At 40.4% G+C, this 27,175-nt stretch overlaps 1 protein-coding gene across 2 annotated transcripts in view; it reads left to right on the top strand.

Moving 5' to 3' along the window:
• ALK (ALK receptor tyrosine kinase) overlaps positions 1-27,175 on the top strand; it is a 946,570-nt gene that overhangs the window by 803,621 nt on the left and 115,774 nt on the right. For both annotated transcript variants that reach the window (XM_075339043.1, XM_075339042.1), the window contains exons 9-12: positions 7,476-7,645; positions 7,792-7,886; positions 8,507-8,647; positions 13,433-13,586. In XM_075339043.1, the coding sequence (XP_075195158.1) occupies positions 7,476-7,645; positions 7,792-7,886; positions 8,507-8,647; positions 13,433-13,586 (560 nt within the window). The remainder of the gene's footprint in view (positions 1-7,475; positions 7,646-7,791; positions 7,887-8,506; positions 8,648-13,432; positions 13,587-27,175) is intronic.

Genomic DNA, 27,175 nt, shown 5'->3' with positions numbered 1-27,175 from the left:
CCTATGTACAAGAATATAACTACTATAATACTGCTCCTATGTACAAGAATATAACTACTATAATACTGCCCCTATGTACAAGAATATAACTACTATAATACTGCCCCTATGTACAAGAATATAACTACTATAATACTGCTCCTATGTACAAGAATATTACTACTATAATACTGCTCCTATGTACAAGAACATAACTACTATAATACTGCCCCCTATGTACAAGAATATAACTGCTATAATACTGCCCCCTATGTACAAGAATATAACTACTATAATACTGCTCCTATATACAAGAATATAACTACTATAATACTGCCCCTATGTACAAGAATATAACTACTATAATACTGCTCCTATGTACAAGAATATTACTACTATAATACTGCCCCTATGTTCAAGAATATAACTACTATAATACTGCCTCTATGTACACGAATATAACTACTATAATACTGCCACTATGTACAAGAATATAACTACTATAATACTGCTCCTATGTACAAGAATATAACTACTATAATACTGCTCCCTATGTACAAGAATATAACTACTATAATACTGCCCCTATGTACAAGAATATAACTACTATAATTCTGCCCCTATGTACAAGAATATAACTACTATAATACTGCCCCTATGTACAAGACTATAACTACTGTAATACTGCCCCTATGTACAAGAATATAACTACTATAATACTGCCTCTATGTACAAGAATATAACTACTATAATACTGCCACTATGTACAAGACTATAACTACTATAATATTGCCACTATGTACAAGAATATTACTACTATAATACTGCCCCCTATGTACAAGAATATAACTACTATAATATTGCCACTATGTACAAGAATATTACTACTATAATACTGCCCCCTATGTACAAGAATATAACTACTATAATACTGCTCCTATGTACAAGAATATAACTACTATAATACTGCCCCTATGTACAATAATATAACTACTATAATACTGCTCCTATGTACAAGAATGTAACTACTATAATACTGCTCCTATGTACAAGAATGTAACTACTATAATACTGCCCCTATCTACAAGAATATAACTACTATACTACTGCCCCCTATGTACATGAATATAACTACTATAATACTGCCCCCTATGTACAAGAATATAACTACTATAATACTGCCTCTATGTACAAGAATATAACTACTATAATATTGCCACTATGTACAAGACTATAACTACTATAATACTGCCCCTATGTACAAGAATATAACTACTATAATATTGTCACTATGTACAAGACTATAACTACTATAATACTGCCCCTATGTACAAGACTATAACTGCTATAATATTGCCACTATGTACAAGACTATAACTACTATAATACTGCCCCTATGTACAAGAATATAACTACTATAATATTGCCACTATGTACAAGACTATAACTACTATAATACTGCCCCTATGTACAAGACTATAACTGCTATAATATTGCCACTATGTACAAGAATATAACTACTATAATACTGCCTCTATGTACAAGAATATAACTACTATAATACTGCCACTATGTACAAGAATATAACTACTATAATACTGCTCCTATGTACAAGAATATAACTACTATAATACTGCTCCCTATGTACAAGAATATAACTACTATAATACTGCCCCTATGTACAAGAATATAACTACTATAATTCTGCCCCTATGTACAAGAATATAACTACTATAATACTGCCCCTATGTACAAGACTATAACTACTGTAATACTGCCCCTATGTACAAGAATATAACTACTATAATACTGCCTCTATGTACAAGAATATAACTACTATAATACTGCCACTATGTACAAGACTATAACTACTATAATACTGCCCCTATGTACAAGAATATAACTACTATAATATTGCCACTATGTACAAGAATATTACTACTATAATACTGCCCCCTATGTACAAGAATATAACTACTATAATACTGCTCCTATGTACAAGAATATAACTACTATAATACTGCCCCTATGTACAATAATATAACTACTATAATACTGCTCCTATGTACAAGAATGTAACTACTATAATACTGCCCCTATCTACAAGAATATAACTACTATACTACTGCCCCCTATGTACATGAATATAATTACTATAATACTGCCCCCTATGTACAAGAATATAACTGCTATAATACTGCCCCTATGTACAAGAATATAACTACTATAATACTGCCTCTATGTACAAGAATATAACTACTATAATATTGCCACTATGTACAAGACTATAACTACTATAATACTGCCCCTATGTACAAGAATATAACTACTATAATATTGCCACTATGTACAAGACTATAACTACTATAATACTGCCCCTATGTACAAGACTATAACTGCTATAATATTGCCACTATGTACAAGACTATAACTACTATAATACTGCCCCTATGTACAAGAATATAACTACTATAATATTGCCACTATGTACAAGACTATAACTACTATAATACTGCCCCTATGTACAAGACTATAACTACTATAATACTGCCCCCTATGTACAAGAATATAACTACTATAATACTGCTCCTATGTACAATAATATAACTACTATAATACTGCTCCTATGTACAAGAATGTAACTACTATAATACTGCCCCTATGTACAAGAATATAACTACTATACTACTGCCCCCTATGTACAAGAATATAACTACTATAATACTGCCCCTATGTACAATAATATAACTACTATAATACTGCTCCTATGTACAAGAATGTAACTACTATAATACTGCCCCTATCTACAAGAATATAACTACTATACTACTGCCCCCTATGTACATGAATATAATTACTATAATACTGCCCCCTATGTACAAGAATATAACTGCTATAATACTGCCCCTATGTACAAGAATATAACTACTATAATACTGCCTCTATGTACAAGAATATAACTACTATAATATTGCCACTATGTACAAGACTATAACTACTATAATACTGCCCCTATGTACAAGAATATAACTACTATAATATTGCCACTATGTACAAGACTATAACTACTATAATACTGCCCCTATGTACAAGACTATAACTGCTATAATATTGCCACTATGTACAAGACTATAACTACTATAATACTGCCCCTATGTACAAGAATATAACTACTATAATATTGCCACTATGTACAAGACTATAACTACTATAATACTGCCCCTATGTACAAGACTATAACTACTATAATACTGCCCCCTATGTACAAGAATATAACTACTATAATACTGCTCCTATGTACAATAATATAACTACTATAATACTGCTCCTATGTACAAGAATGTAACTACTATAATACTGCCCCTATGTACAAGAATATAACTACTATACTACTGCCCCCTATGTACAAGAATATAACTACTATAATACTGCCCCTATGTACAAGAATATAACTCCTATAATACTGCCCCTATGTACAAGAATATAACTACTATAATACTGCCCCCTATGTACAAGAATATAACTACTATAATACTGCCCTTATGTACAAGTTATATCAGAGCTTCGGTAGATAAAAGCCATAGAAATTGGAAGGAGTCAGAGGAATGCAACATTATGGAGGAATGTGAGGTTCAGTTAGGAGATATGATGTTTGGTTTTTTTTTTCTTCTCTCTCCGCCAAGGGTGGACTTTTTCATTCATGTATGTAATGTGATTATTTAGTGCTTTTGTATATGTGACTGCAGAATGCAGTGATTTGTATTTTGTTGTTTGGGCAATTTTGTGTTTTTACAATTGTATTTGTTTGTTTTTATAATAAAAATTTCCCCCTATGTACAAGAATATAACTACTATAATACTGCTCCTATGTACAAGAATATAACTACTATAATACTGCTCCTATGTACAAGAATATAACTACTATAATACTGCTCCTATGTACAAGAATGTAACTACTATAATACTGCCCCTATGTACAAGAATATAACTACTATAATACTGCCCCCTATGTACAAGAATGTAACTACTATAATAATGCCTCTATGTACAAGAATATAACTACTATAATACTGCCCCCTATGTACAAGAATATAACTACTATAATACTGCTCCTATGTACAAGAATGTAACTACTATAATACTGCCCCTATGTACAAGAAAATAACTACTATAATACTGCTCCTATGTACAAGAATATAACTACTATAATACTGCCCCCTATGTACAAGAATATAACTATAATACTGCCCCTATGTACAAGAATATAACTACTATAATACTGCTCCTATGTACAAGAATGTAACTACTATAATACTGCTCCTATGTACAAGAATGTAACTACTATAATACTGCCCCTATGTACAAGAATATAACTACTATACTACTGCCCCCTATGTACAAGAATATAACTACTATAATACTGCCCCTATGTACAAGAATATAACTCCTATAATACTGCCCCTATGTACAAGAATATAACTACTATAATACTGCCCCCTATGTACAAGAATATAACTACTATAATACTGCCCCCTATGTACAAGAATATAACTACTATAATACTGCTCCTATGTACAAGAATATAACTACTATAATACTGCCCCTATGTACAAGAATATAACTACTATAATACTGCCCCTATGTACAAGAATATAACTACTATAATACTGCCCCCTATGTACAAGAATATAACTACTATAATACTGCTCCTATGTACAAGAATATAACTACTATAATACTGCCCCTATGTACAAGAATATAACTACTATAATACTGCCCCTATGTACAAGAATATAACTACTATAATACTGCCCCTATGTACAAGAATATAACTACTATAATACTGCCCCCTATGTACAAGAATATAACTACTATAATACTGCCCCTATGTACAAGTTATATCAGAGCTTCGGTAGATAAAAGCCATAGAAATTGGAAGGAGTCAGAGGAATGCAACATTATGGAGGAATGTGAGGTTCAGTTAGGAGATATGATGTTTGGTTTTTTTTTTTCTTCTCTCTCCGCCAAGGGTGGACTTTTTCATTCATGTATGTAATGTGATTATTTAGTGCTTTTGTATATGTGACTGCAGAATGCAGTGATTTGTATTTTGTTGTTTGGGCAATTTTGTGTTTTTACAATTGTATTTGTTTGTTTTTATAATAAAAATTGCCCCCTATGTACAAGAATATAACTACTATAATACTGCTCCTATGTACAAGAATATAACTACTATAATACTGCTCCTATGTACAAGAATATAACTACTATAATACTGCCCCCTATGTACAAGAATATAACTATAATACTGCCCCCATGTACAAGAATATAACTACTATAATACTGCTCCTATGTACAAGAATGTAACTACTATAATACTGCCACTATGTACAAGAATATAACTACTATAATACTGCCCCCTATGTACAAGAATGTAACTACTATAATACTGCCTCTATGTACAAGAATATAACTACTATAATACTGCCCCTATGTACAAGAATATAACTACTATAATACTGCTCCTATGTACAAGAATGTAACTACTATAATACTGCCACTATGTACAAGAATATAACTACTATAATACTGCCCCCTATGTACAAGAATATAACTACTATAATACTGCCCCCTGTGTACAAGAATATAACTACTATAATACTGCCCCCTATGTACAAGAATATAACTACTATAATACTGCCCCTATGTACACGAATATAACTAGTATAATACTGCTCCTATGTACAAGAATATAACTACTATAATACTGCCCCCTATGTACAAGAATATAACTACTATAATACTGCCCCTATGTACAAGAATATAACTACTATAATACTGCTCCTATGTACAAGAATGTAACTACTATAATACTGCCTCTATGTACAAGAATATAACTACTATAATACTGCCCCCTATGTACAAGAATATAACTACTATAATACTGCTCCTATGTACAAGAATGTAACTACTATAATACTGCCCCTATGTACAAGAAAATAACTACTATAATACTGCCCCTATGTACAAGAATATAACTACTATAATACTGCCCCCTATGTACAAGAATATAACTACTATAATACTGCGCCTATGTACAAGAATATAACTACTATAATACTGCCCCTATGTACACGAATATAACTAGTATAATACTGCTCCTATGTACAAGAATATAACTACTATAATACTGCCCCCTATGTACAAGAATATAACTACTATAATACTGCCCCTATGTACAAGTTATATCAGAGCTTCGGTGGATAAAAGCCATAGAAATTGGAAGGAGTCAGAGGAATGCAACATTATGGAGGAATGTGAGATTCAGTTAGGAGATATGATGTTTGTTTTTTTTTTCTTCTCTCTCCGCCAAGGGTGGACTTTTTCATTCATGTATGTAATGTGATTAGTGCTTTTGTATATGTGACTGCAGAATGCAGTGATTTGTATTTTGTTGTTTGGGCAATTTTGTGTTTTTACAATTGTATTTGTTTGTTTTTATAATAAAAATTGCCCCCTATGTACAAGAATATAACTACTATAATACTGCTCCTATGTACAAGAATATAACTACTATAATACTACCCCTATGTACAAGAATATAACTACTATAATACTGTGCCTATGTACAAGAATATAACTACTATAATACTGCCCCTATGTACACGAATATAACTAGTATAATACTGCTCCTATGTACAAGAATATAACTACTATAATACTGCCCCTATGTACAAGAATATAACTATTATAATACTGCTCCTATGTACAAGAATATAACTACTATAATACTGCCCCCTATGTAGAAGAATATAACTACTATAATACTGCCCCCTATGTACAAGAATATAACTGCTATAATACTGTCCCTATGTACAAGAATATAACTACTATAATACTGCCCCCTATGTACAAGAATGTAACTACTATAATACTGCCTCTATGTACAAGAATATAACTACTATAATACTGCCCCCTATGTACAAGAATATAACTACTATAATACTGCCCCCTATGTACAAGAATATAACTACTATAATACTGCTCCCTATGTACAAGAATATAACTACTATAATACTGCCCCCTATGTACAAGAATATAACTACTATAATACTGCTCCTATGTACAAGAATATAACTACTATAATACTGTCCCTATGTACAAGAATATAACTACTATAATACTGTCCCTATGTACAAGAATATAACTACTATAATACTGCCCCCTATGTACAAGAATATAACTACTATAATACTGCCTCCTATGTACAAGAATATAACTACTATAATACTGCCCCCTATGTACAAGAATATAACTACTATAATACTGCCCCTATGTACAAGAATATAACTACTATAATACTGCCCCCTATATACAAGAATATAACTACTATAATACTGCCTCCTATGTACAAATTTATAATCATTAGGTAATGACCAAGATTGAAGGAATTAACTTATTTTTCTCCCCATGAATCCCCCTTTTTGTGGCTTTAGCTCAGACTGTCCTTTCTTCTTGACGGCTTCCTTCTGGGGGATGTATCTGTGCGTCTTCACGATAACAGAACCGGTAGAGTCAAGACACGGACACTGTGGCACTTTGCCAATGGGGAGGGTCTTGGAATTTGGCAGCGTTTGGCGCTCTCTCTTCACGGTGTACTGGAAAGGTAAATTCTTACCGGGAAAGCCGGGTAACTACTAATCTACCTGACATTAGTTGGGTGTTCACACTATATGGTGTATTCAGTTATATATACCGTCCTATGATTACAGGGTAACATGGTATAAATGGTATATATTTTCCATCATGCAGATTTTGGCTGGAGATCCACGCATCTTGGTCCAGAGAATCGGACTCCATCATTGCGTTTGACAATATTTCGCTGAGCCTTGGCTGTTATCTAACCAGTAAGTACAGACATGGTCCAGGCCGGGTGAGGATGGGGCGACTGGTTATGACCATTGTTCTCTATGGTCACTCTTGTCATGCCAAGAACATGATCCCATTTGTGATGGTGTGATATTTTAGGTTCTGTATCATTTTGTGTAGGTTCGTATTTTAGGCGTGGTGCTCTGTCCATTCTATGTATTATTTGTCCTGTCTGCAGGGTTATAACCCCCTGCAGTGCTTCTGTCCCTAGGTGTGAGGGAGGGGGCCTGGAATCCACCCAAACTCTTTGTTTTCCTGGGAGATTATTCAGTCTGTCTGATAACTTCAAGGGAGAAGCAGGAAGATTGATCCTCTGGGGGTGAAGCTGCAGATACAGGCAGCACCCCAGAGAGTTATTGAGAAACCCCGATTTCCCTGGAAAAGGACTGCTGGAGGATTTTGACTGATCCCCGGGACATTTATCCCATTACTGGACTACTTTACCCTCTTTGTGGTGGATTATTTGATGGACCGTCTGATTTTGCATGGAATAAATGTTCTTTGGATTGTTCAATCATCTCTCGCTCTGTTGATTGTGTGATATCGGAGAAGGACCCTGTGACACCATTCATCTGCTTTTCTTATGACCCTCCTCCAGGTAACGGTGAGATGGCAGCACAGACGGTGTCCTACCTTTCCAGCAACCTTCTAATGGAGAGCAGCAGCCAGAAAAAGAGCGAAAATGGATCCCAGCACCAAGAGGAGGACTATATCACTACCCCGCAGTCAGCCAAAACAGGTACAAAATACAGGGGGTCTCCTCTCAAAAAGAGGTTTTGTCTGTTTATAGGGTAGATTGAGCCTGGAATATTTACTTCCTAAGCTTAGCATCAATATCTGATAGATGGTGACCCTATTTCTGAACCCCATGACTATATCCAGACTGCAGTATTTTGGCAAGTAATGACTTCTCTTCATTGTCAATCCATGCTATGTATAGGGAAATATGAAGCGAATGGGAGGGAAAAGGGAAACCCTGCCTCTACGGAAGGGGGAGAAGGTGACCCCTGACCCAATCGTCTGCTGGCTCTCCTGATGTCCCTAGATAGGGTCCACACTTATACGCCGAGCCGGATACCTGTCCCTGACTGACCCTGAACTGGGCCCTAGGTAATGAACGGGTGGGATGAGCACTAGTCAACCCCACCAAGCTCTAAAGATCACACAGGGAAAACACACAGGGAAAAGCAAACAAACAGCTTATCTCCAAGAAGACTTAAGGTGAGGAACAGCAACATACATTTCTCCAGATGATTACAAGCCAACTTCTTACAATCAGGACCGCATAGAAACTTAACTCTATCACCAGCAACAGACCAAGTGGAAATGCAGGTATATAAAAACACAGTGGGTGAGGGATAATGATTAGCAGCTGAAAGGAAAAGATCTCCGCAGGGTCCTAAAGGGGAAAGAGTAAACCCTAACGGAGAAGACACACACAACGCCATTCACACCACAGAGGAAAGAATGGAATAGCAAGGAGCAGTTTGAGCAGCCAAACACTGCGACCTTCTGCTGCTGGACACCACAGGGTCACCTGTCAACACACATGACAGTTACTCAGTGCTTGGTTCTCAAGGTAACGACAGGACACTTTCATTTAAAAAGTCCAGCAGGTTTATTTTAACCGCACACATACTGCACTCCTGGTAGCATAACACAAGCCTCTCCCAACTTAAAGGAACATACACATAGTTTTCAGTCCGTTTCATGGGAAGTACGCCCACTCAGGTTCGGCTATCACTTCACCCTAGAAGTAACTCAGTGGAGGTATCCCAGCCACCACTCACTGACCCCAGCCAGAAAAAGCGAACCCTCACTTCTCTCAGAGGATTCCTTCCAGAGGCATCACAACCTCTAAAGTTCAGATACCACTGCTCCAGAAAAGTATTGCAATGGAGATGTAGCACTCTCCACTCTCTGACCCCGATCAGATGAAGCGAACTCTCTCTTCTCTCGGAGGATTCCTTCCAGAGGCAACACAACCTCTGAGGTTTAGATACCAATTCTCCACAGAAGTATTCCAATGGAGATGTAGCAGTCTCCACTCACTGACCCCGGTCAGAAGAAGCAAACCCTCTCTTCTCTCGGAGGATTCCTTCTAGAGGCAACACAACCTCTGAGGTTCGGTTACCACTTCTCCAAAGAAGTATTCCAATGGAGATGTAGCAGTCTCCACTCACTGACCCCGGTCAGAAGAAGCAGACCCTCTTTTCTCTTAAAGGATTCCTTCCAAAGGTATGATCACCTCTACACACTGTCCCAGTCAGGACCAACTAATCCTCCCTCTCTCTGAGGATTCCTTCCAGAGGCATCACAGCCTCCGCACATTGACCATGTGCCAAACAAACAGACACGATTATAACATATGGGACGCACCCATGTGGATAGCCAGATCTGCCGCTTCTCCAGCTATCTGTAAACCTGTCCATGGAACGCCCTAATAAGACTCGTGGCACTACAGGTACCAGAGCAGACATCCAGGTTTACACCACCTCTGCAATACATAACAGTTACACGTGCGTCTTGTTTTTTTTTTTATTTCACGGTGGGTGCTGAAAAAATAAAACCTAAAACCACAAAGAATTGCCGTTTTTCCCAAATTTCACTGCAGCTTTTTTTTCCACATTTTCCAGTACATTGTGTGGCGCTATTCCAAACTGAATCTCATCCCGCAAAACAGCAAGCCCTCATATGTCGATGGAAAAATAAAGTTATTTCTCCTAGAAGAAGGGGACGAAAGCGCAAAATAGAAAAAATTGTAATCACCGAATGTTATAATGAAGCTTAGAATATTTTAAAGAATTATTTTTTTCATTCTCCGACAATACAACATGACGGGAGTGGCGCAGCGGTCTGAAGACGCGACTCCCGGCAGGACACCGCATCCCCCTCCTAGCGGTGTATCTGATGCATTAAACATTTATTATACAGCGGTCTGTGGCCCAGAGAGCGCAATAACCGCACACAATGACAATTACCGGACTGCGTCTGTGCATCGCACTAATCTCCATATATTTACTACAATCAGAAGCAGTGATGGATGAATGTGCGGAGGAGTCACGCTACATCCGTGCCCCGGCCTAGGACAATAATACCGCCATAATCGTGCTGAATATAGAAAGGATGATCCATTGATTGGGGAAAAGGGGTAAACAGAAGGAAATCTCGTAAATTTTCCTTATTGTCTGAGGTCTATTAAAAAGTCAGAAGACAAACAAAACTGTTCCCAATTAATGTCCGCACACTTGGCTCTGCTATATTGGCTACCTCCTCAGCTCTGATGTTCCATGGTGCTGTCTGCACACTTGGCTCTGCTATATTGGCTACCTCCTCAGCTCTGATGTTCCATGGTGCCTTCCGCACACTTGGCTCTGCTATATTGGCTACCTCCTCATCTCTGATGTTCCATGGTGCTGTCCGCACACTTGGCTCTTCTATATTGGCTACCTCCTCATCTCTGATGTTCCATGGTGCTGTCCGCACACTTGGCTCTGCTATATTGGCTACCTCCTCAGCTCTGATGTTCCATGGTGCTGTCCGCACACTTGGCTCTGCTATATTGGCTACCTCCTCAGCTCTGATGTTCCATGGTGCTGTTAGCACACTCGGCTCTGCTATATTGGCTACCTCCTCAGCAATGATGTTCCATGGTGCTGTCCGCACACTTGGCTCTGCTATATTGGCTACCTCCTCAGCTCTGATGCTCCATGGTGCTGTCCACACACTCGGCTCTTCTTTATTGGCTACCTCCTCAGCTCTGATGTTCCATGGTGCTGTTAGCACACTCGGCTCTGCTATATTGGCTACCTCCTCAGCTCTGATGTTCCATGGTGCTGTCCACTTACTCGGCTCTTCTATATTGGCTACCTCCTCAGCTCTGATGTTCCATGGTGCTGTCCGCACACTTGGCTCTGCTATAATGGCTACCTCCTCAGCTCTGATGTTCCATGGTGCTGTCCGCACAGTTGGCTCTGCTATATTGGCTACCTCCTCAGCTCTGATGTTCCATGGTGCTGTCCACTTACTCGGCTCTTCTATATTGGCTACCTCCTCATCTCTGATGTTCCATGGTGCTGTCCACACACTTGGCTCTTCTATATTGGCTACCTCCTCAGCTCTGATGTTCCATGGTGCTGTCCGCACACTTGGCTCTGCTATATTGGCTACCTCCTCATCTCTGATGTTCCATGGTGCTGTCCACTTACTCGGCTCTTCTATATTGGCTACCTCCTCAGCTCTGATGTTCCATGGTGCTGTCCGCACACTTGACTCTGCTTTAATGGCTACCTCCTCAGCTCTGATGTTCCATGGTGCTGACCGCACAGTTGGCTCTGCTATATTGGCTACCTCCTCAGCTCTGATGTTCCATGGTGCTGTCCGCACACTTGGCTCTGCTATAATGGCTACCTCCTCAGCTCTAATGTTCCATGGTGCTGTCTGCACACTTGGCTCTGCTATATTGGCTACCTCCTCAGCTCTGATGTTCCATGGTGCTGTCCACTTACTCGGCTCTTCTATATTGGCTACCTCCTCAGCTCTGATGTTCCATGGTGCTGTCCGCACACTTGGCTCTGCTATAATGGCTACCTCCTCAGCTCTGATGTTCCATGGTTCTGTCCGTACAGTTGGCTCTGCTATATTGGCTACCTCCTCAGCTCTGATGTTCCATGGTGCTGTCCACTTACTCGGCTCTTCTATATTGGCTACCTCCTCAGCGCTGATGTTCCATGGTGCTGTCCGCACAGTTGGCTCTGCTATATTGGCTACCTCCTCAGCTCTGATGTTCCATGGTGCTGTCCACTTACTCGGCTCTTCTATATTGGCTACCTCCTCAGCTCTGATGTTCCATGGTGCTGTCCGCACACTTGGCTCTGCTATAATGGCTACCTCCTCAGCTCTAATGTTCCATGGTGCTGTCCGCACACTTGACTCTGCTATATTGGCTACCTCCTCAGCTCTAATGTTCTATGGTGCTATGCGAACACTTGGCTCTGCTATATTGGCTACCTCCTCAGCTCTGATGATCCATGGTGCTTTCCTTACACTTGGCTCTTACAATGGGTGTAATCTGATGGGTCCATGATTTAGTATTGAATTAGATCATGCTTTATTTATCAGATCCCTTTAATTATTCACCTTTCTATTTATTTTGCTTACATAGCACCCTAATATTCCACAGCGCTTTACAGACTTTACCATCACTGCCCCCATTGGGACCCACAGAGGGAAGACACACAGATACAGGGAGAACATACAAACTCCTTGTAGATGTCGTCATTGTTGGATTAATTTTGGAGATCCTCTTGGGTTGATGAATTGCTTTCTATAGAGGTGATGTATTTGATATAAGATATGGCCCCAAAAAGTTACCGAACCTAAAAAATAAAAAAGAAAACATTTTCCTGCTAAATTCCACCACATAATGTCCCCTCCCATCCCCCATAATGTAGACAGGCTGCAGCGCTTTGCTCTGTGCGTTCTGCTGCAGGCAATCATTCTATTTCTGTCCATTATCTCGTAGGATACTGGTTCTTCACCACGTGCGGTGCCAGCGGGCCCCATGGACCCAGTCAGAAGCTTTGTGATGAAGCCTATGAAAACTTCAGTGTGATTGTAGGGACGGGGACCCTGAGAGGCGTTCAGATGTGGAGAGTGCCGGAGACCAACAGATACAGGTGCGTGACCGTACTAAAGGGACCCCGGACACAACAGGGTTGCATTCATTAACTGGCCCCTACAATGGCCCTCAGGGTCCGCAGGAGACCGGAGTATCAGCGCTGGGCATGTGACCATGGATGTGTCATCCTGTGAGTTGAGAATCTGGAGCTGGTCCTTCTCGTCTGCACTTTTCCTAAATATTTGGATTCATCTTTGGCAAATGTTCTTCTTTATCGTCTGGCATTTGTCGATATTCTTTGCACCACATTGTCTATAATAATCCACGTAGCTTGTGAATTTTGCACAAAAATTAAAAAAAAAAAGTTCCTTATTTTTGTCCTTTTTGCCCCTTTTTAGAGAAAAAAAAAACGTTGCATGTTCCACTAAAATGTAGCAATTTTTCCACAAAATTAAAAATTGGACACATAAAATTACTCCAGGGGGAGAGCGGGGGCGATTTAAACAGTCACAATCAATAAAACAGCCAGAAATACTTGGAAAATAAAATCCATAATGATGAATAGAAAAAAACAACAACAAAGCGAACAAATAAAATAGACTAAAAAAAAAGGAGCAAATTTATAAAAGATTTAAAGAGGAAAAAAAGGGGCAATAATGAACTGGATCTGGAATGTTTGATCTCCACCGAGGATCTGCTCCAATGGCATCCGGTCTGCAGAGTTCTCAGGAGCGCAGAATGTTGGAGTCACTGATACATTGTATCCAGATATAAGGCAAGAGATACATGGATGCGGCGGATGAATGTGGCTGTGCAGGGCAGGATGAAACTGCAGATTGCGAGAAGTCTCCTATTCACAGACAGCAAGCAGAGATCTTCACAGTTTTAATATATGAAATATGGTAGAAATGTGTAGATCATCTCATAACACAGACTAGTAATAGTAGTAATAGAAATATTAATCAAATCAGACTGAAAGACATCAATAAAATCTGGCAAATCTACCCGAGTATAATGACAGTCAGGGCTGTGGAGGTAAACCAAACCTTCGACTCCGAATCCTACATATAGTTAGGTGAAAAATTTATTGTAATACATGAACATGTGTATGTGAACATCAGACATTTAATAATTTTTATGATACAATAATCAAGATATTTGGATAGAACATAAAATATAGTTATTGGATACAACTTTAGAACACAAAAAAGTGTAATAAATTGTAAATATGTAATACACATACACAGTAGATTACATATATATCTATATATATTACATATATATCTTGTGTGTGTGTATATATATATATATATATATATATATATTAAATATTGTATTACATATTTGCAATTTATTAGTTTTTTGTGTTCTAAAGTTGTATCCAATAAATATATTTTATGTTCTATCTAAATATCTTGATTATTGTATCATAAAAATTATTAAATGTCTGATGTTCACATTGTACAATACATTTCTCACTTAAATATAAGCATTATACTAAATGTTATTATTTAGTAAAATATTCAGCACATTCTGCATTGCACTACTGTCCCCAATTTATTATATATTTTAGGAGTCGGAGTCGGTGCATTTTATACCGACTCCGACTCCACCAAAATGAGCTCCGACTCCACAGCCCTGTGGGGAACTAAACATTTTCCTGGAAAATCTTCCCCCAATGACTTCCATGATACTCGGGTACTAGAGTCGAGCACATCCAATCATCCGATTGCTCCTTACCAGTATTGAGCACCCGAACATGACAGAATGACTGTACAAACCAAGCACAGGCGCTCAGTGCATCATGGTGGCAAAACATATACAGTTCAAACCCTAAGGGTGCTTTACACGCTGCGACATCGCTAACGATATATCATCGGGGTCACGTCGTTAGTGACGCACGTCCGGCGCCGGTAGCAACATCGCAGTGTGTGACACCAAGGAGCGACGATCAACGATCGCAAAATCGTTCAAAAACGTTGATCGTTGACACGTCGTTCCTTTTCAGAATATCGCTGTTGCCACAGGTACGATGTTGTTTGTCGTTTCTGCGGCAGCACATATAACTATGTGTGACACCGTAGGAAGGACGAATGTCTCCTTACCTGCGTCCGCCGGCTATGCGGAAGGAAGGAGGTGGGCAGGATGTTACATCCCGGTCATCTCCGCCCCTCCTCTGCTATTGGGCAGCCGCTTAGTGACGCCGCAGTGACGTATGTGCGTGTGACGCTGCTGTAGCAATAATGTTCGCTACGGGAGCGATCACCAAATGTCGCACGAACGACGGGGGCGGAGGCAGCGTGTAAAGCACTCTTTAGTTTCCCTCCACTCTCTATAAAGACACATCTGCAGGTTTTTCCCTCCACTCTCTATACAGACACATCTGCAGGTTTTTCCCTCTGTTCTCTATAAAGACACATCTGCAGGTTTTCCCTCCGCACTATATAAAGACACATCTGCAGGTTTTTCCCTTCGCTCTCTATAAAGACACATCTGCAGGTTTTTCCCTCTGCTTTCTATACAGACTCATTTGCAGGTTTTTCCTTCTGCTATCTCAAGACATCAGCCAGGAACTTAAAGCTTAGGCAGAAATGGGTCTTCCAAATAGACAATGACCTGAAGCTGCTGCCAAACTGGTTACAAAGTGGCTTAGGCCCCCTTCACACGTCTGTGATACACGTGCGTGTTTGGTCCGGTTCCGTATATACCGGAGACACGGACAAACATGCACCAATGTTAATCTATGATTGTGGTCACACGTCCGTTATTTCATTATGTCCGTGTGTGCGTGTCCGTGATCCGTATGTGTGTGCGTTTTGCACGGATGCATGTCCGTTATCTGCACGGAGCACGCACACGTGGACACAATGAAAGTCTATGGGTATGTGCACACACGTTAGTAAACACGTATGCATCTACCTATAGTCCGTGTCCGTTTGGTGTTTTTATTTCTAGTGATGTCGGCTATTCTTTCTATTTCTGTGTATGTCGGTCAATGTCCCTGAGTCCGTCGGTCGGTCTCTCTGTCTCTCTGTCGGTCTCTCGCTGTCTTGTCTGTCCCTCTCTCACAGTCTGTCGGTCATTTTCCCCTCCTCTCTCATACTCACCGTTCCCCGATCCCCGGCGCGGCGCTGCACGGAGTTCACACTGCTCCGGCGGCTTTTACTATTTTGAAAAAGCCGGCCGCTCATTAAACAATCTCGTAGTCCCTGCTTTACCCGCCCACCGGCGCCTATGATTGGTTGCAGTGAGACACGCCCCCATGCTGAGTGACAGGTGTCTCACTGCACCCAATCACAGCAGCCGGTGAGCGTGTCTATACTGTGCAGTAAAATAAATAAATAATTAAAAAAAAACGGCGTGCGGTCCCCCCCAATATTAATACCAGCCAGATAAAGCCATACGGCTGAAGGCTGGTATTCTCAGGATGGGGAGCTCCACGGTATGGGGAGCCCCCCAGCCTAACAATATCAGTCAGCAGCCGCCCAGAATTGCCGCATACATTAGATGCGACAGTCCTGGGACTGTACCCGGCTCTTCCCGATTTTGCCCTGGTGCTTTGGCAAATCGGGGTAATAAGGAGTTATTGGCAGCCCATAGCTGCCACTAAATCCTAGATTAATCATGTCAGGCGTCTCCCCAGATTCCTTCCATGATTAATCTGTAAGTTACAGTAAATAAACACACACAACTGAAAAATCCTTTATTAGAAAAAAAAAACTAACAAAGTCCCTCATCACCAATTTATTAACCCCTACAAAGCCCTCCATGTCCGGCGTAATCCACGGACCTCCAGGGTCGCATCCAGCTCTGCTGCATGCAGGTGACAGGAGCTGCAGAATACACCGCCGCTCCTGTCAGCTTCACACAGCAACTGAAGACAGCCGCGCAATCAGCTGAGCTGTCACTGAGGTTACCCGCTGTCAACACTGGATCCAGTGACAGCTCAGCTGATCGCGCGGCACTCTTCATTTGCTGCGTGGAGGTGACAGGAGCGGCGGTGTCTGCTGCAGCTCCTGTCACCTCCATGCAGCACAGCTGGAAGCGACGCTGGACCATCCTGGATTCCGCCGGACATGGAGGGCTTTTTCGGGCTTATTAAAGTGGTGAACCAGGGTATATGTTTGTGTTTTTTATTTCTAATAAATTATTTTTTTCTGGTGTGTGTGTTTATTTACTGTCACTTACAGATTAATCATGAAAGGAATCTCGGGGAGACGCCTGACATGATTAATCTATGACTTATTGGCAGCTATGGGCTGCCATTAACTCCTTATTACCCCGATTTGCCAAAGCACCAGGGCAAATTGGGAAGAGCCGGGTACAGTCCCAGAACTGTCGCATCTAATGTATGCGGCAATTCTGGGCGGCTGCTGACTGATATTGTTAGGCTGGGGGGCTCCCCATAACGTGGAGCTCCCCATCCTGAGAATACCAGCCTTCAGCCGTATGGCTTTATCTGGCTGGTATTAAAATTAATTAAATAAAAATAATTATTTATTTATTTATTTCACTGCACAGTATAGACACGCCCACCGGCTGCTGTGATTGGGTTCAGTGACACAGCTGTCACTCAGCGTGGGGGCGTGTCTCACTGCAACCAATCATAGGCGCCGGTGGGTGGGGAAAGCAGGGAATACGAGATTGTTTAATGAGCGGCCGGCTTTTTCAAAATAGTAAAACCCGCCGCAGCAGTGTGAATGCCGTGCAGCGCCGCGCCGGTGATCGGGGATCGGTGAGTATGAGAGAGGGGGGAAACTTCAGTCACTCGGGGGATTAGCGGTCACCGGTGAATCCTTCACAGGTGACCGCTAATCAGTACTCGACACAGACAGAGCCGCGGTATGAGGATGAAGTCGGGTGAAGTTCACCTGAGTTCATTCTCATCGCGCAACTCTGTCTGCTGTCAGCCGACATTTATAAACGACATTGTGCATCACACACACGGACATTCCACACGGACATTCCACGTACACATACACGTTAATTCCACACGCACACACGGACGTTCTACACACAAACACGGCTAGCATACGCAATTCACACAGATGCCACACGGACCATAAAAACGGACACAAAAACGGGATACGGACCCGAAAAACGGCCCGTAACACACGTGCGTGTTTTTCACGGACGTGTGAAGGGGGCCTTAAGGATAACAAAGTCAGTGTTTTGGAGTGGCCATCACAAAGCCCTGATCTCAGCCCTATTGAAAATGGAGGACAAAGCTGAAAAGGCCGGAGCGAGCGGCGACCTCCAAACATGGCTCAGCTACACCAGATCTGTCAGGAGGAATCGGCCCAAATGCCACCAGCTATTGTGAGAAGCTTCTGGAAGGATCCAAAATGTTTCCCCCAAGTCACACAGTGTAAGGGCAATGCCACCAAATACTAATGACATGGAGGAAACTTCACTGTGCAGAAAGGAATAACAATGCCTGGAAACATTCTCTCTCTCATTGTTCTGGCATTTGGCAAATAGAAATAATTTTGATTCCTAATTGACCTAAAAGAGGAAAAATGTATTCTGATTTCATGTCAGATAGTGAGAAAAACCTGCAGATGTGTCTGTATAGAGAGCAGAGGGAAAAACCTGCAGATGTGTCTGTATAGAGAGCAGAGGGGAAAACCTGCAGATGTGTCTGTATAGAGAGCAGAGGGAAAAACCTGCAGATGTGTCTGTATACAGAGCGGAGGGAAAACCTGCAGATGTGTCTTTATAAAGAGCGGAGGGAAAACCTGCAGATGTGTCTGTATAGAGAGCAGAGGGAAAAACCTGCAGATGTCTCTGTATAGAGAGCAGAGGGAAAAACCTGCAGATGTGTCTGTATACAGAGCGGAGGGAAAACCTGCAGATGTGTCTTTATAGAGAGCGGAGGGAAAACCTGCAGATGTGTCTGTATAGAGAGTGAAGGGAAAACCTGCAGATGTGTCTGTATAGAGCGCGGAGGGAAAAATCTGCAGATGTGTCTGTATAGAGAGCGGAGGGGAAAACCTGTAGATGTGTCTGTATAGAGAGCAGAGGGAAAAACCTGCAGATGTGTCTGTATACAGAGCGGAGGGAAAAACCTGCAGATGTGTCTGTATACAGAGCGGAGGGAAAAACCTGCAGATGTGTCTGTATAGAGATCGGAGGGAAAACCTGCAGATGTGTCTGTATAGAGAGTGGAGGGAAAAGCTGCAGATGTGTCTGTATAGAGAGCGGAGGGAAAACCTGCAGATGTGTCTGTATAGAGAGCGGTGGGAAAACCTGCAGATGTCTTTATAGAGAGCAGAGGGAAAACCTGCAGATGTGTCTTTATAGAGAGGAGGGAAAAACCTGCAGATGTGTCTGTATAGAGAGCGGTGGGAAAAACCTGCAGATGTCTTTATAGAGAGCAGAGGGAAAACCTGCAGATGTGTCTGTATAGAGAGAAGAGGGAAAAAACTGCAGATGTGTCTGTATAGAGACCGGAGGGAAAAACCTGCAGATGTGTCTGTATAGAGACCAGAGGGAAAAACCTGCAAATGTGTCTGTATAGAGAGCGGAGGGAAGAACCTGCAGATGTGTCTGTATAGAGAGCGGAGGGAAAACCTGCAGATGTGTCTGTATAGAGAGAAGAGGGAAAAACCTGCAGATGTGTCTGTATAGAGACCGGAGGGAAAAACCTGCAGATGTGTCTGTATAGAGACCAGAGGGAAAAACCTGCAAATGTGTCTGTATAGAGAGCGGAGGGAAGAACCTGCAGATGTGTCTGTATAGAGAGCGGAGGGAAAACCTGCAGATGTGTCTGTATAGAGAGCGGAGGGAAAAACCTGCAGATGTGTCTGTATAGAGACCGGAGGGAAAAACCTGCAGATGTGTCTGTATAGAGAGCGGAGGGAAGAACCTGCAGATGTGTCTGTATAGAGAGCGGAGGGAAAACTTGCAGATGTGTCTGTATAGAGAGCGGAGGGAAAACCTGCAGATGTGTCTGTACAGAGAGCGGAGGGAAAAACCTGCAGATGCGTCTGTATAGAGAGCGGAGGGAAAACTTGCAGATGTGTCTATATAGAGAGTGGAGGGAAAACCTGCAGATGTGTCTGTATAGAGAGCGGAGGGAAAACCTGCAGATGTGTCTGTATAGAGAGTGGAGGGAAAACCTGCAGATGTGTCTGTATAGAGAGTGGAGGGAAAAACCTGCAGATGTGTCTGTATAGAGAGCGGAGGGAAAACCTGCAGATGTGTCTGTATAGAGAGCGGAGGGAAAACCTGCAGATGTGTCTGTATAGAGAGCGGAGGGAAAACCTGCAGATGTGTCTGTATAGAGAGTGGAGGGAAAACCTGCAGATGTGTCTGTATAGAGAGTGGAGGGAAATGTCTGGTTTCAACTGTAGTTAGATACAGTTCAAAAAGACAGATCTCCATGCAGTGAAGCTGAGAGATGGGAAACAGTAACAGCGGATGTATAACCGCAATGCATGATCCACTCCACCCCAAAAGGCGCGGACCATTCTCCCCTCATCCCAATTGTGGATCCACTGAACTAAACATTGAGAAAAGATCTTTACCCAGTTGGATAATTGTATTATTTCTACTAAAAAAGCATCTAAGCCCTTTTTTATTTTAGACCATCATCGCCCCCCGCTGTGCGGCTCCTGAGGTCGATGCTCCAACATTATTAGGACAAACTTTTTTTAGAGAAAATATAGTTTGAAGATCCAAGACCCAGCAGGAGACGATCAGGAGCGAGAAGAGAAGTGCAACGCCCCCGAGTGATTGACAGGTCCCTTACATTATAATCCGCTGAAGAAGACCTTTCAGCCCCTTATAGCAGCAGCAGCCTAGACCCGGCTCTCACTATAACCCCAGTCACATCTTCACACTGCAGAGTATTTCCTCTAAGAAAACAGAGCAAAAATATACCTAACGTCGTATAGATTGTCTATAATTCATGCCGCTCGGGGCTAAGGCAGCATAAATGCAGACACAGATTCCTATTAATTATCACAGTACTACCCCCAAATGGAAAATTATATAACTTTAATAATACTGCCCCTATGTACAAGAATATAACTGCTATAATACTGCCCCCTATGTACAAGAATATAACTACTATAATACTTCTGCTATGTACAAGAATATAACTACTATAATACTGCTCCTATGTACAAGAATATAACTACTATAATACTGCTCCTGTGTACAAGAATATAACTACTATAATACTGCTCCTATGTACAAGAATATAACTACTATAATACTGCCCCTATGTACAAGAATATAACTACTATAATACTGCCCCCTATGTACAAGAATATAACTACTATAATACTGCTCCTATGTACAAGAATATAACTACTATAATACTGCCCACTATGTACAGGAATATAACTACTATAATACTGCTCCTATGTACAAGAATATAACTACTATAATACTGCCCACTATGTACAGGAATATAACTACTATAATACTGCCCCTATGTACAAGAATATAACTACTATAATACTGCCCACTATGTACAAGAATATAGCTACTATAACACTGCCCCAATGTACAATAATATAACTACTATAATACTGCCCTCTATGTACAAGAATATAACTACTATAATACTGCCCCCTATGTACAAGAATATAACTACTATAATACTGCTCCTATGTACAAGAATATAACTACTATAATACTGCCCCCTATGTACAAGAATATAACTACTATAATACTGCTCCTATGTACAAGAATATAACTACTATAATACTGCCCACTATGTACAGGAATATAACTACTATAATACTGCCCCCTATGTACAAGAATATAACTACTATAATACTGCCTCCTATGTACAAGAATATAACTACTATAATACTGCCCCTATGTACAAGAATATAACTACTATAATACTGCTCCTATGTACAAGAATATATTACTATAATACTGCCCCTATGTACAAGAATATAACTACTATAATACTGCTCCTATGTACAAGAATATAACTACTATAATACTGCCCCTATGTACAAGAATATAACTACTATAATACTGCCCCTATGTACAAGAATATAATTACTATAATACTGCCCCTATGTACAAGAATATAACTACTATAATACTGCCCCTATGTACAAGAATATAACTACCATAATACTGCTCCTATGTACAAGAATATAACTACTATAATACTGCTCCTATGTACAAGAATATAATTACTATAAAACTGCCCCTATGTACAAGAATATCACTACTATAATACTGCCCCTATGTACCAGAATATAACTACAATAATACTGCTCCTATGTACAAGAATATAACTACTATAATACTGCCCCTATATACAAGAATATAACTACTATAATACTGCTCCTATGTACAAGAATATAACTACTATAATACTGCCCCTATGTACAAGAATATAACTACTATAATACTGCTCCTATGTACAAGAATATAACTACTATAATACTGCCCCTATGTACAAGAATATAACTACTATAATACTGCCCCTATGTACAAGAATATGACCACTATAATACTGCCCCTTATGTACAAGAATATAACTACTATAATACTGCTGCTATGTACAAGAATATAACTACTATAATATTGCCCCTATGTACAAGAATATAAATACTATAAAACTCCCCCTATATACAAGAATATAACTACTATAACACTGCCCCTATATACAAGAATATAACTACTATAATACTGCCTCTATGTACCAGAATATAACTACTATAATACTGCTCCTATGTACAAGAACATAACTACTATAATACTGCCCCTATGTACAAGAATATAACTACTATAATACTGCTCCCTATGTACAAGAATACAACTACTATAATACTGCCCCTATGTACAAGAATATAACTACTATAATACTGCTCCTATGTACAAGAATATAATTACTATAATACTGCCCCTATGTACCAGAATATAACTACTATAATACTGTCCCTATGTACAAGAATATAACTACTATAATACTGCTCCTATGTACAAGAATATAACTACTATAATACTGCCCCTATGTACAAGAATATAACTACTATAATACTGCCCCCTATGTACAAGAATATAACTACTATAATACTGTCCCCTATGTACAAGAATATAACTACTATAATATTGCCCCTATGTACAAGAATATAAATACTATAATACTGCCCCTATGTACAGTAATATAACTACTATAATACTGCTCCTATGTACAAGAATATAACTACTATAATACTGCCCCCTATGTACAAGAATATAACTACTATAATACTGCCCCTATGTACAAGAATATAACTACTATAATACTGCCTCCTATGTATAAGAATATAACTACTATAATACTGCTCCTATGTACAAGAATATAACTACTATAATACTGCTCCTATGTACAAGAATATAACTACTATAATACTGCTCCTATGTACAAGAATATAACTACTATAATACTGCTCCTATGTACAAGAATATAACTACTATAATACTGCCTCTATGTACAAGAATATAACTACTATAATACTGCCTCTATGTACAAGAATATAACTACTATAATACTGCCCCTATGTACAAGAATATAACTACTATAATACTGCTCCTATATACAAGAATATAACTACTATAATACTGCCCCTATGTACAAGAATATAACTACTATAATACTGCTCCTATATACAAGAATATAACTACTATAATACTGCTCCTATGTACAAGAATATAACTACTATAATACTGCCCCCTATGTACAAGAATATAACTACTATAATACTGCTCCTATGTACAAGAATATAACTACTATAATACTGCCCCCTATGTACAAGAATATAACTACTATAATACTGCCCCCTATGTACAAGAATATAACTACTATAATACTGCTCCTATGTACAAGAATATAACTACTATAATACTGCCCCCTATGTACAAGAATATAACTACTATAATACTGCCCCCTATGTACAAGAATATAACTACTATAATACTGCTCCTATGTACAAGAATATAACTACTATAATACTGCCCCCTATGTACAAGAATATAACTACTATAATACTGCCCCCTATGTACAAGAATATAACTACTATAATACTGCTCCTATGTACAAGAATATAACTACTATAATACTGCCCCCTATGTACAAGAATATAACTACTATAATACTGCCCCTATATACAAGAATATAACTACTATAATACTGCCCCCTATGTACAAGAATATAACTACTATAATACTGCCCTTATGTACAAGAATATAACTACTATAATACTGCCCCTATGTACAAGAATATAACTACTATAATACTGCCCCCTATGTACAAGAATATAACTACTATAATAGTGCCCCTATAGTCCAGTAAATTCTTCTATCTTTATGCTGTTAGTGTTAGTTCTCCATCTTTTGCGGGTTACTTGGCCTCGTGTTATCGGTGGAGATTTTCTTGCGTCTCCGCAGGCTGTAATTGCAGGAGAGCAGCGTCGCCATTATCATTAACTGTCTCTTGAGCTGTGTAATTACACTCTTCCGGGTATTTATATTCTTCCTCCAGTTAATATCTTGCTGCTTTAAGAGCAACTCAACACCCAACTGCCCGAGCCTGCGGTGTAATCTCCTCTCCCTATCATTATTGCGGGTATCACCTGCATATTGTGTAGCGCTGTACCATCAGAGCGTACAGACGTCGTGTGACTCCTGCTTCCAGCCTTCGGCTTTGCGCCTGGATAATGAATTGTATTATATATGTATATATACAGTATATAGTGTGTATACCCGCGGGATGAGAAATTTCGTCCCAGTAATGAGCAGTCTGTTCAGCCAGTGGCACCAGTGCAGACTCCTCTCCTGAAATACTCTGTGCTGCAGAAAATTATTCTATATTCCTCCTTTACTATATGATGATATGGGTAGGCTGCCATTAATACTGAATTAAAATTGAAGTAAAATATTAAAATTCATACGAAATCTCACGTATTAACTTATAGCTTTACATTTTTTTTTTTAGTAAATTAAATATTTTAGATTTTTGTAATATTTCATTTTAATACTAATAACATACTTTACTTGTAACACCCTAACTTTACCACATGGGGTGCTGCTGTGGATATCACTCCACACAAAGCACTATCACTCAAGTCTATGCAGTGCAGATCTCCATGGCTCCACCTAGTGGTAGAAATGTTTACTGCAGTCATGTCTGATACATTGTACAGCCGCAAGTTTTCAGATTGACACAAATTTTAGTTTTCACAAACGTTGTTGCTTCAGGTTTTTAAAGTTGCAATTTGTATTAACTTTAGATTAGATTGAATAGATGAATTCCAAAATGTTGTTTGTCATGAAAAATGAGGAAAAAGCAGCTGATAAAGCGCTGTGGAATTAATAGCGCTATATAAATGAATAAAATTATTATAAAATTATTATTATGATATCATGATATATGAGGACACTGGTTGCTGTATAAAGGAATAAAGGGGCTGGTGCTTGAAATTATTATATTAATTTGCGGATGAAAATTGAATTAGATGGACCTATTGGTCTTTTTTTCAACCTATGTGAAAAAAATCTATATATATAATTGCCTTATTCTGTCTGTCTGTCTGTCTGTCTGTCTGTCTGTCTTGCTCCAAAATTGTGTCCTTACGGTGACACAAAGCTGATTGGCCGCTGGGCTCGCAATGGCCCCGCCCCCCCGCACGGATTGGCCACTCGCCCAGGCTGCGCCGCCACACGGATTGGCCGGCCGCTCGCCCAGGCTCCGCCCCCCCACAGATTGGCCTCTCGCCCCGGTACCCTGCAGGCATTGGCAACTCGGCCACGCCCCCCCCCCCGCATTCCCCGAACCGACACGGTCTCGGAGCCACGACTACCAGGTGAGTACTGTACCCCTGGGAGCCCACATCAGCGTACGCCGCCAAACCAGCTGACACATGCCCTCGCATTGCTGGGGCTGGCCGGCGTATGCTGGTGTGGGCTCCCGTGCGAGCGGGGGACGAGATGCGCTGGTAACCATGGTAGCATAGTTACCAGCGCATCAAGGTCCTGCAGCGGCGGAAAATACACACACGCACACACATAACAGCACACACACACATGCACGCACACACACATCAGATCACACTCACTCTCACACACACCTCACACACACATCACATCGCATCCACACACTCACAACATCCTGGGATATCACTTGCTTCTCGGCGGCGATATTGTGCTGTGAGCTTCCAGGACCTGCCGGAGGATCACATGGCCAGAAGCATGTGGTATCTCCGGATGTTGTGAGTGTGAGCGCGTATGTGCAATATCGTCAATGTGTGTGTGCGTGAGTGTATGCGATCGGGTGTGTGTGAGTGTATGCGATCGGGTGTGTGAGTGTATGCGATCGGGTGTGTGTGAGTGTGTGTGAGTGTATGCGATCGGATCTGTGAGTGTTGGCAGAGGAGCACGGCGTGCTGGAGGAGGCTGGGAGGAGAGAGGCTGATCCTGGGGAAGGCTGGGATGGGGAGGCTGAGAGAAGAGAGGCTGATCCTGGGGGAGGCTGAGGCTGGGGTAGGCTGGGAGGAGAGAGGCTGATGCTGGGAGGAGAGAGGCTGATGCTGGGAGGAGAGAGGCTGATGCTGGGGACCGAAAAGGCATCAGCTGGGGACAGAAAAGGCTGATGCTGGGAGGAGAGAGGCTGATGCTGGGGACAGAGAGGCT

This window comes from Anomaloglossus baeobatrachus, chromosome 3 (assembly GCF_048569485.1).
Source record: "Anomaloglossus baeobatrachus isolate aAnoBae1 chromosome 3, aAnoBae1.hap1, whole genome shotgun sequence".
Lineage (NCBI taxonomy): Eukaryota > Metazoa > Chordata > Amphibia > Anura > Aromobatidae > Anomaloglossus > Anomaloglossus baeobatrachus.
The sequence above is the reverse complement of the archived record's forward strand: the minus strand, read 5'-3'. Positions and strand labels throughout refer to the sequence as shown.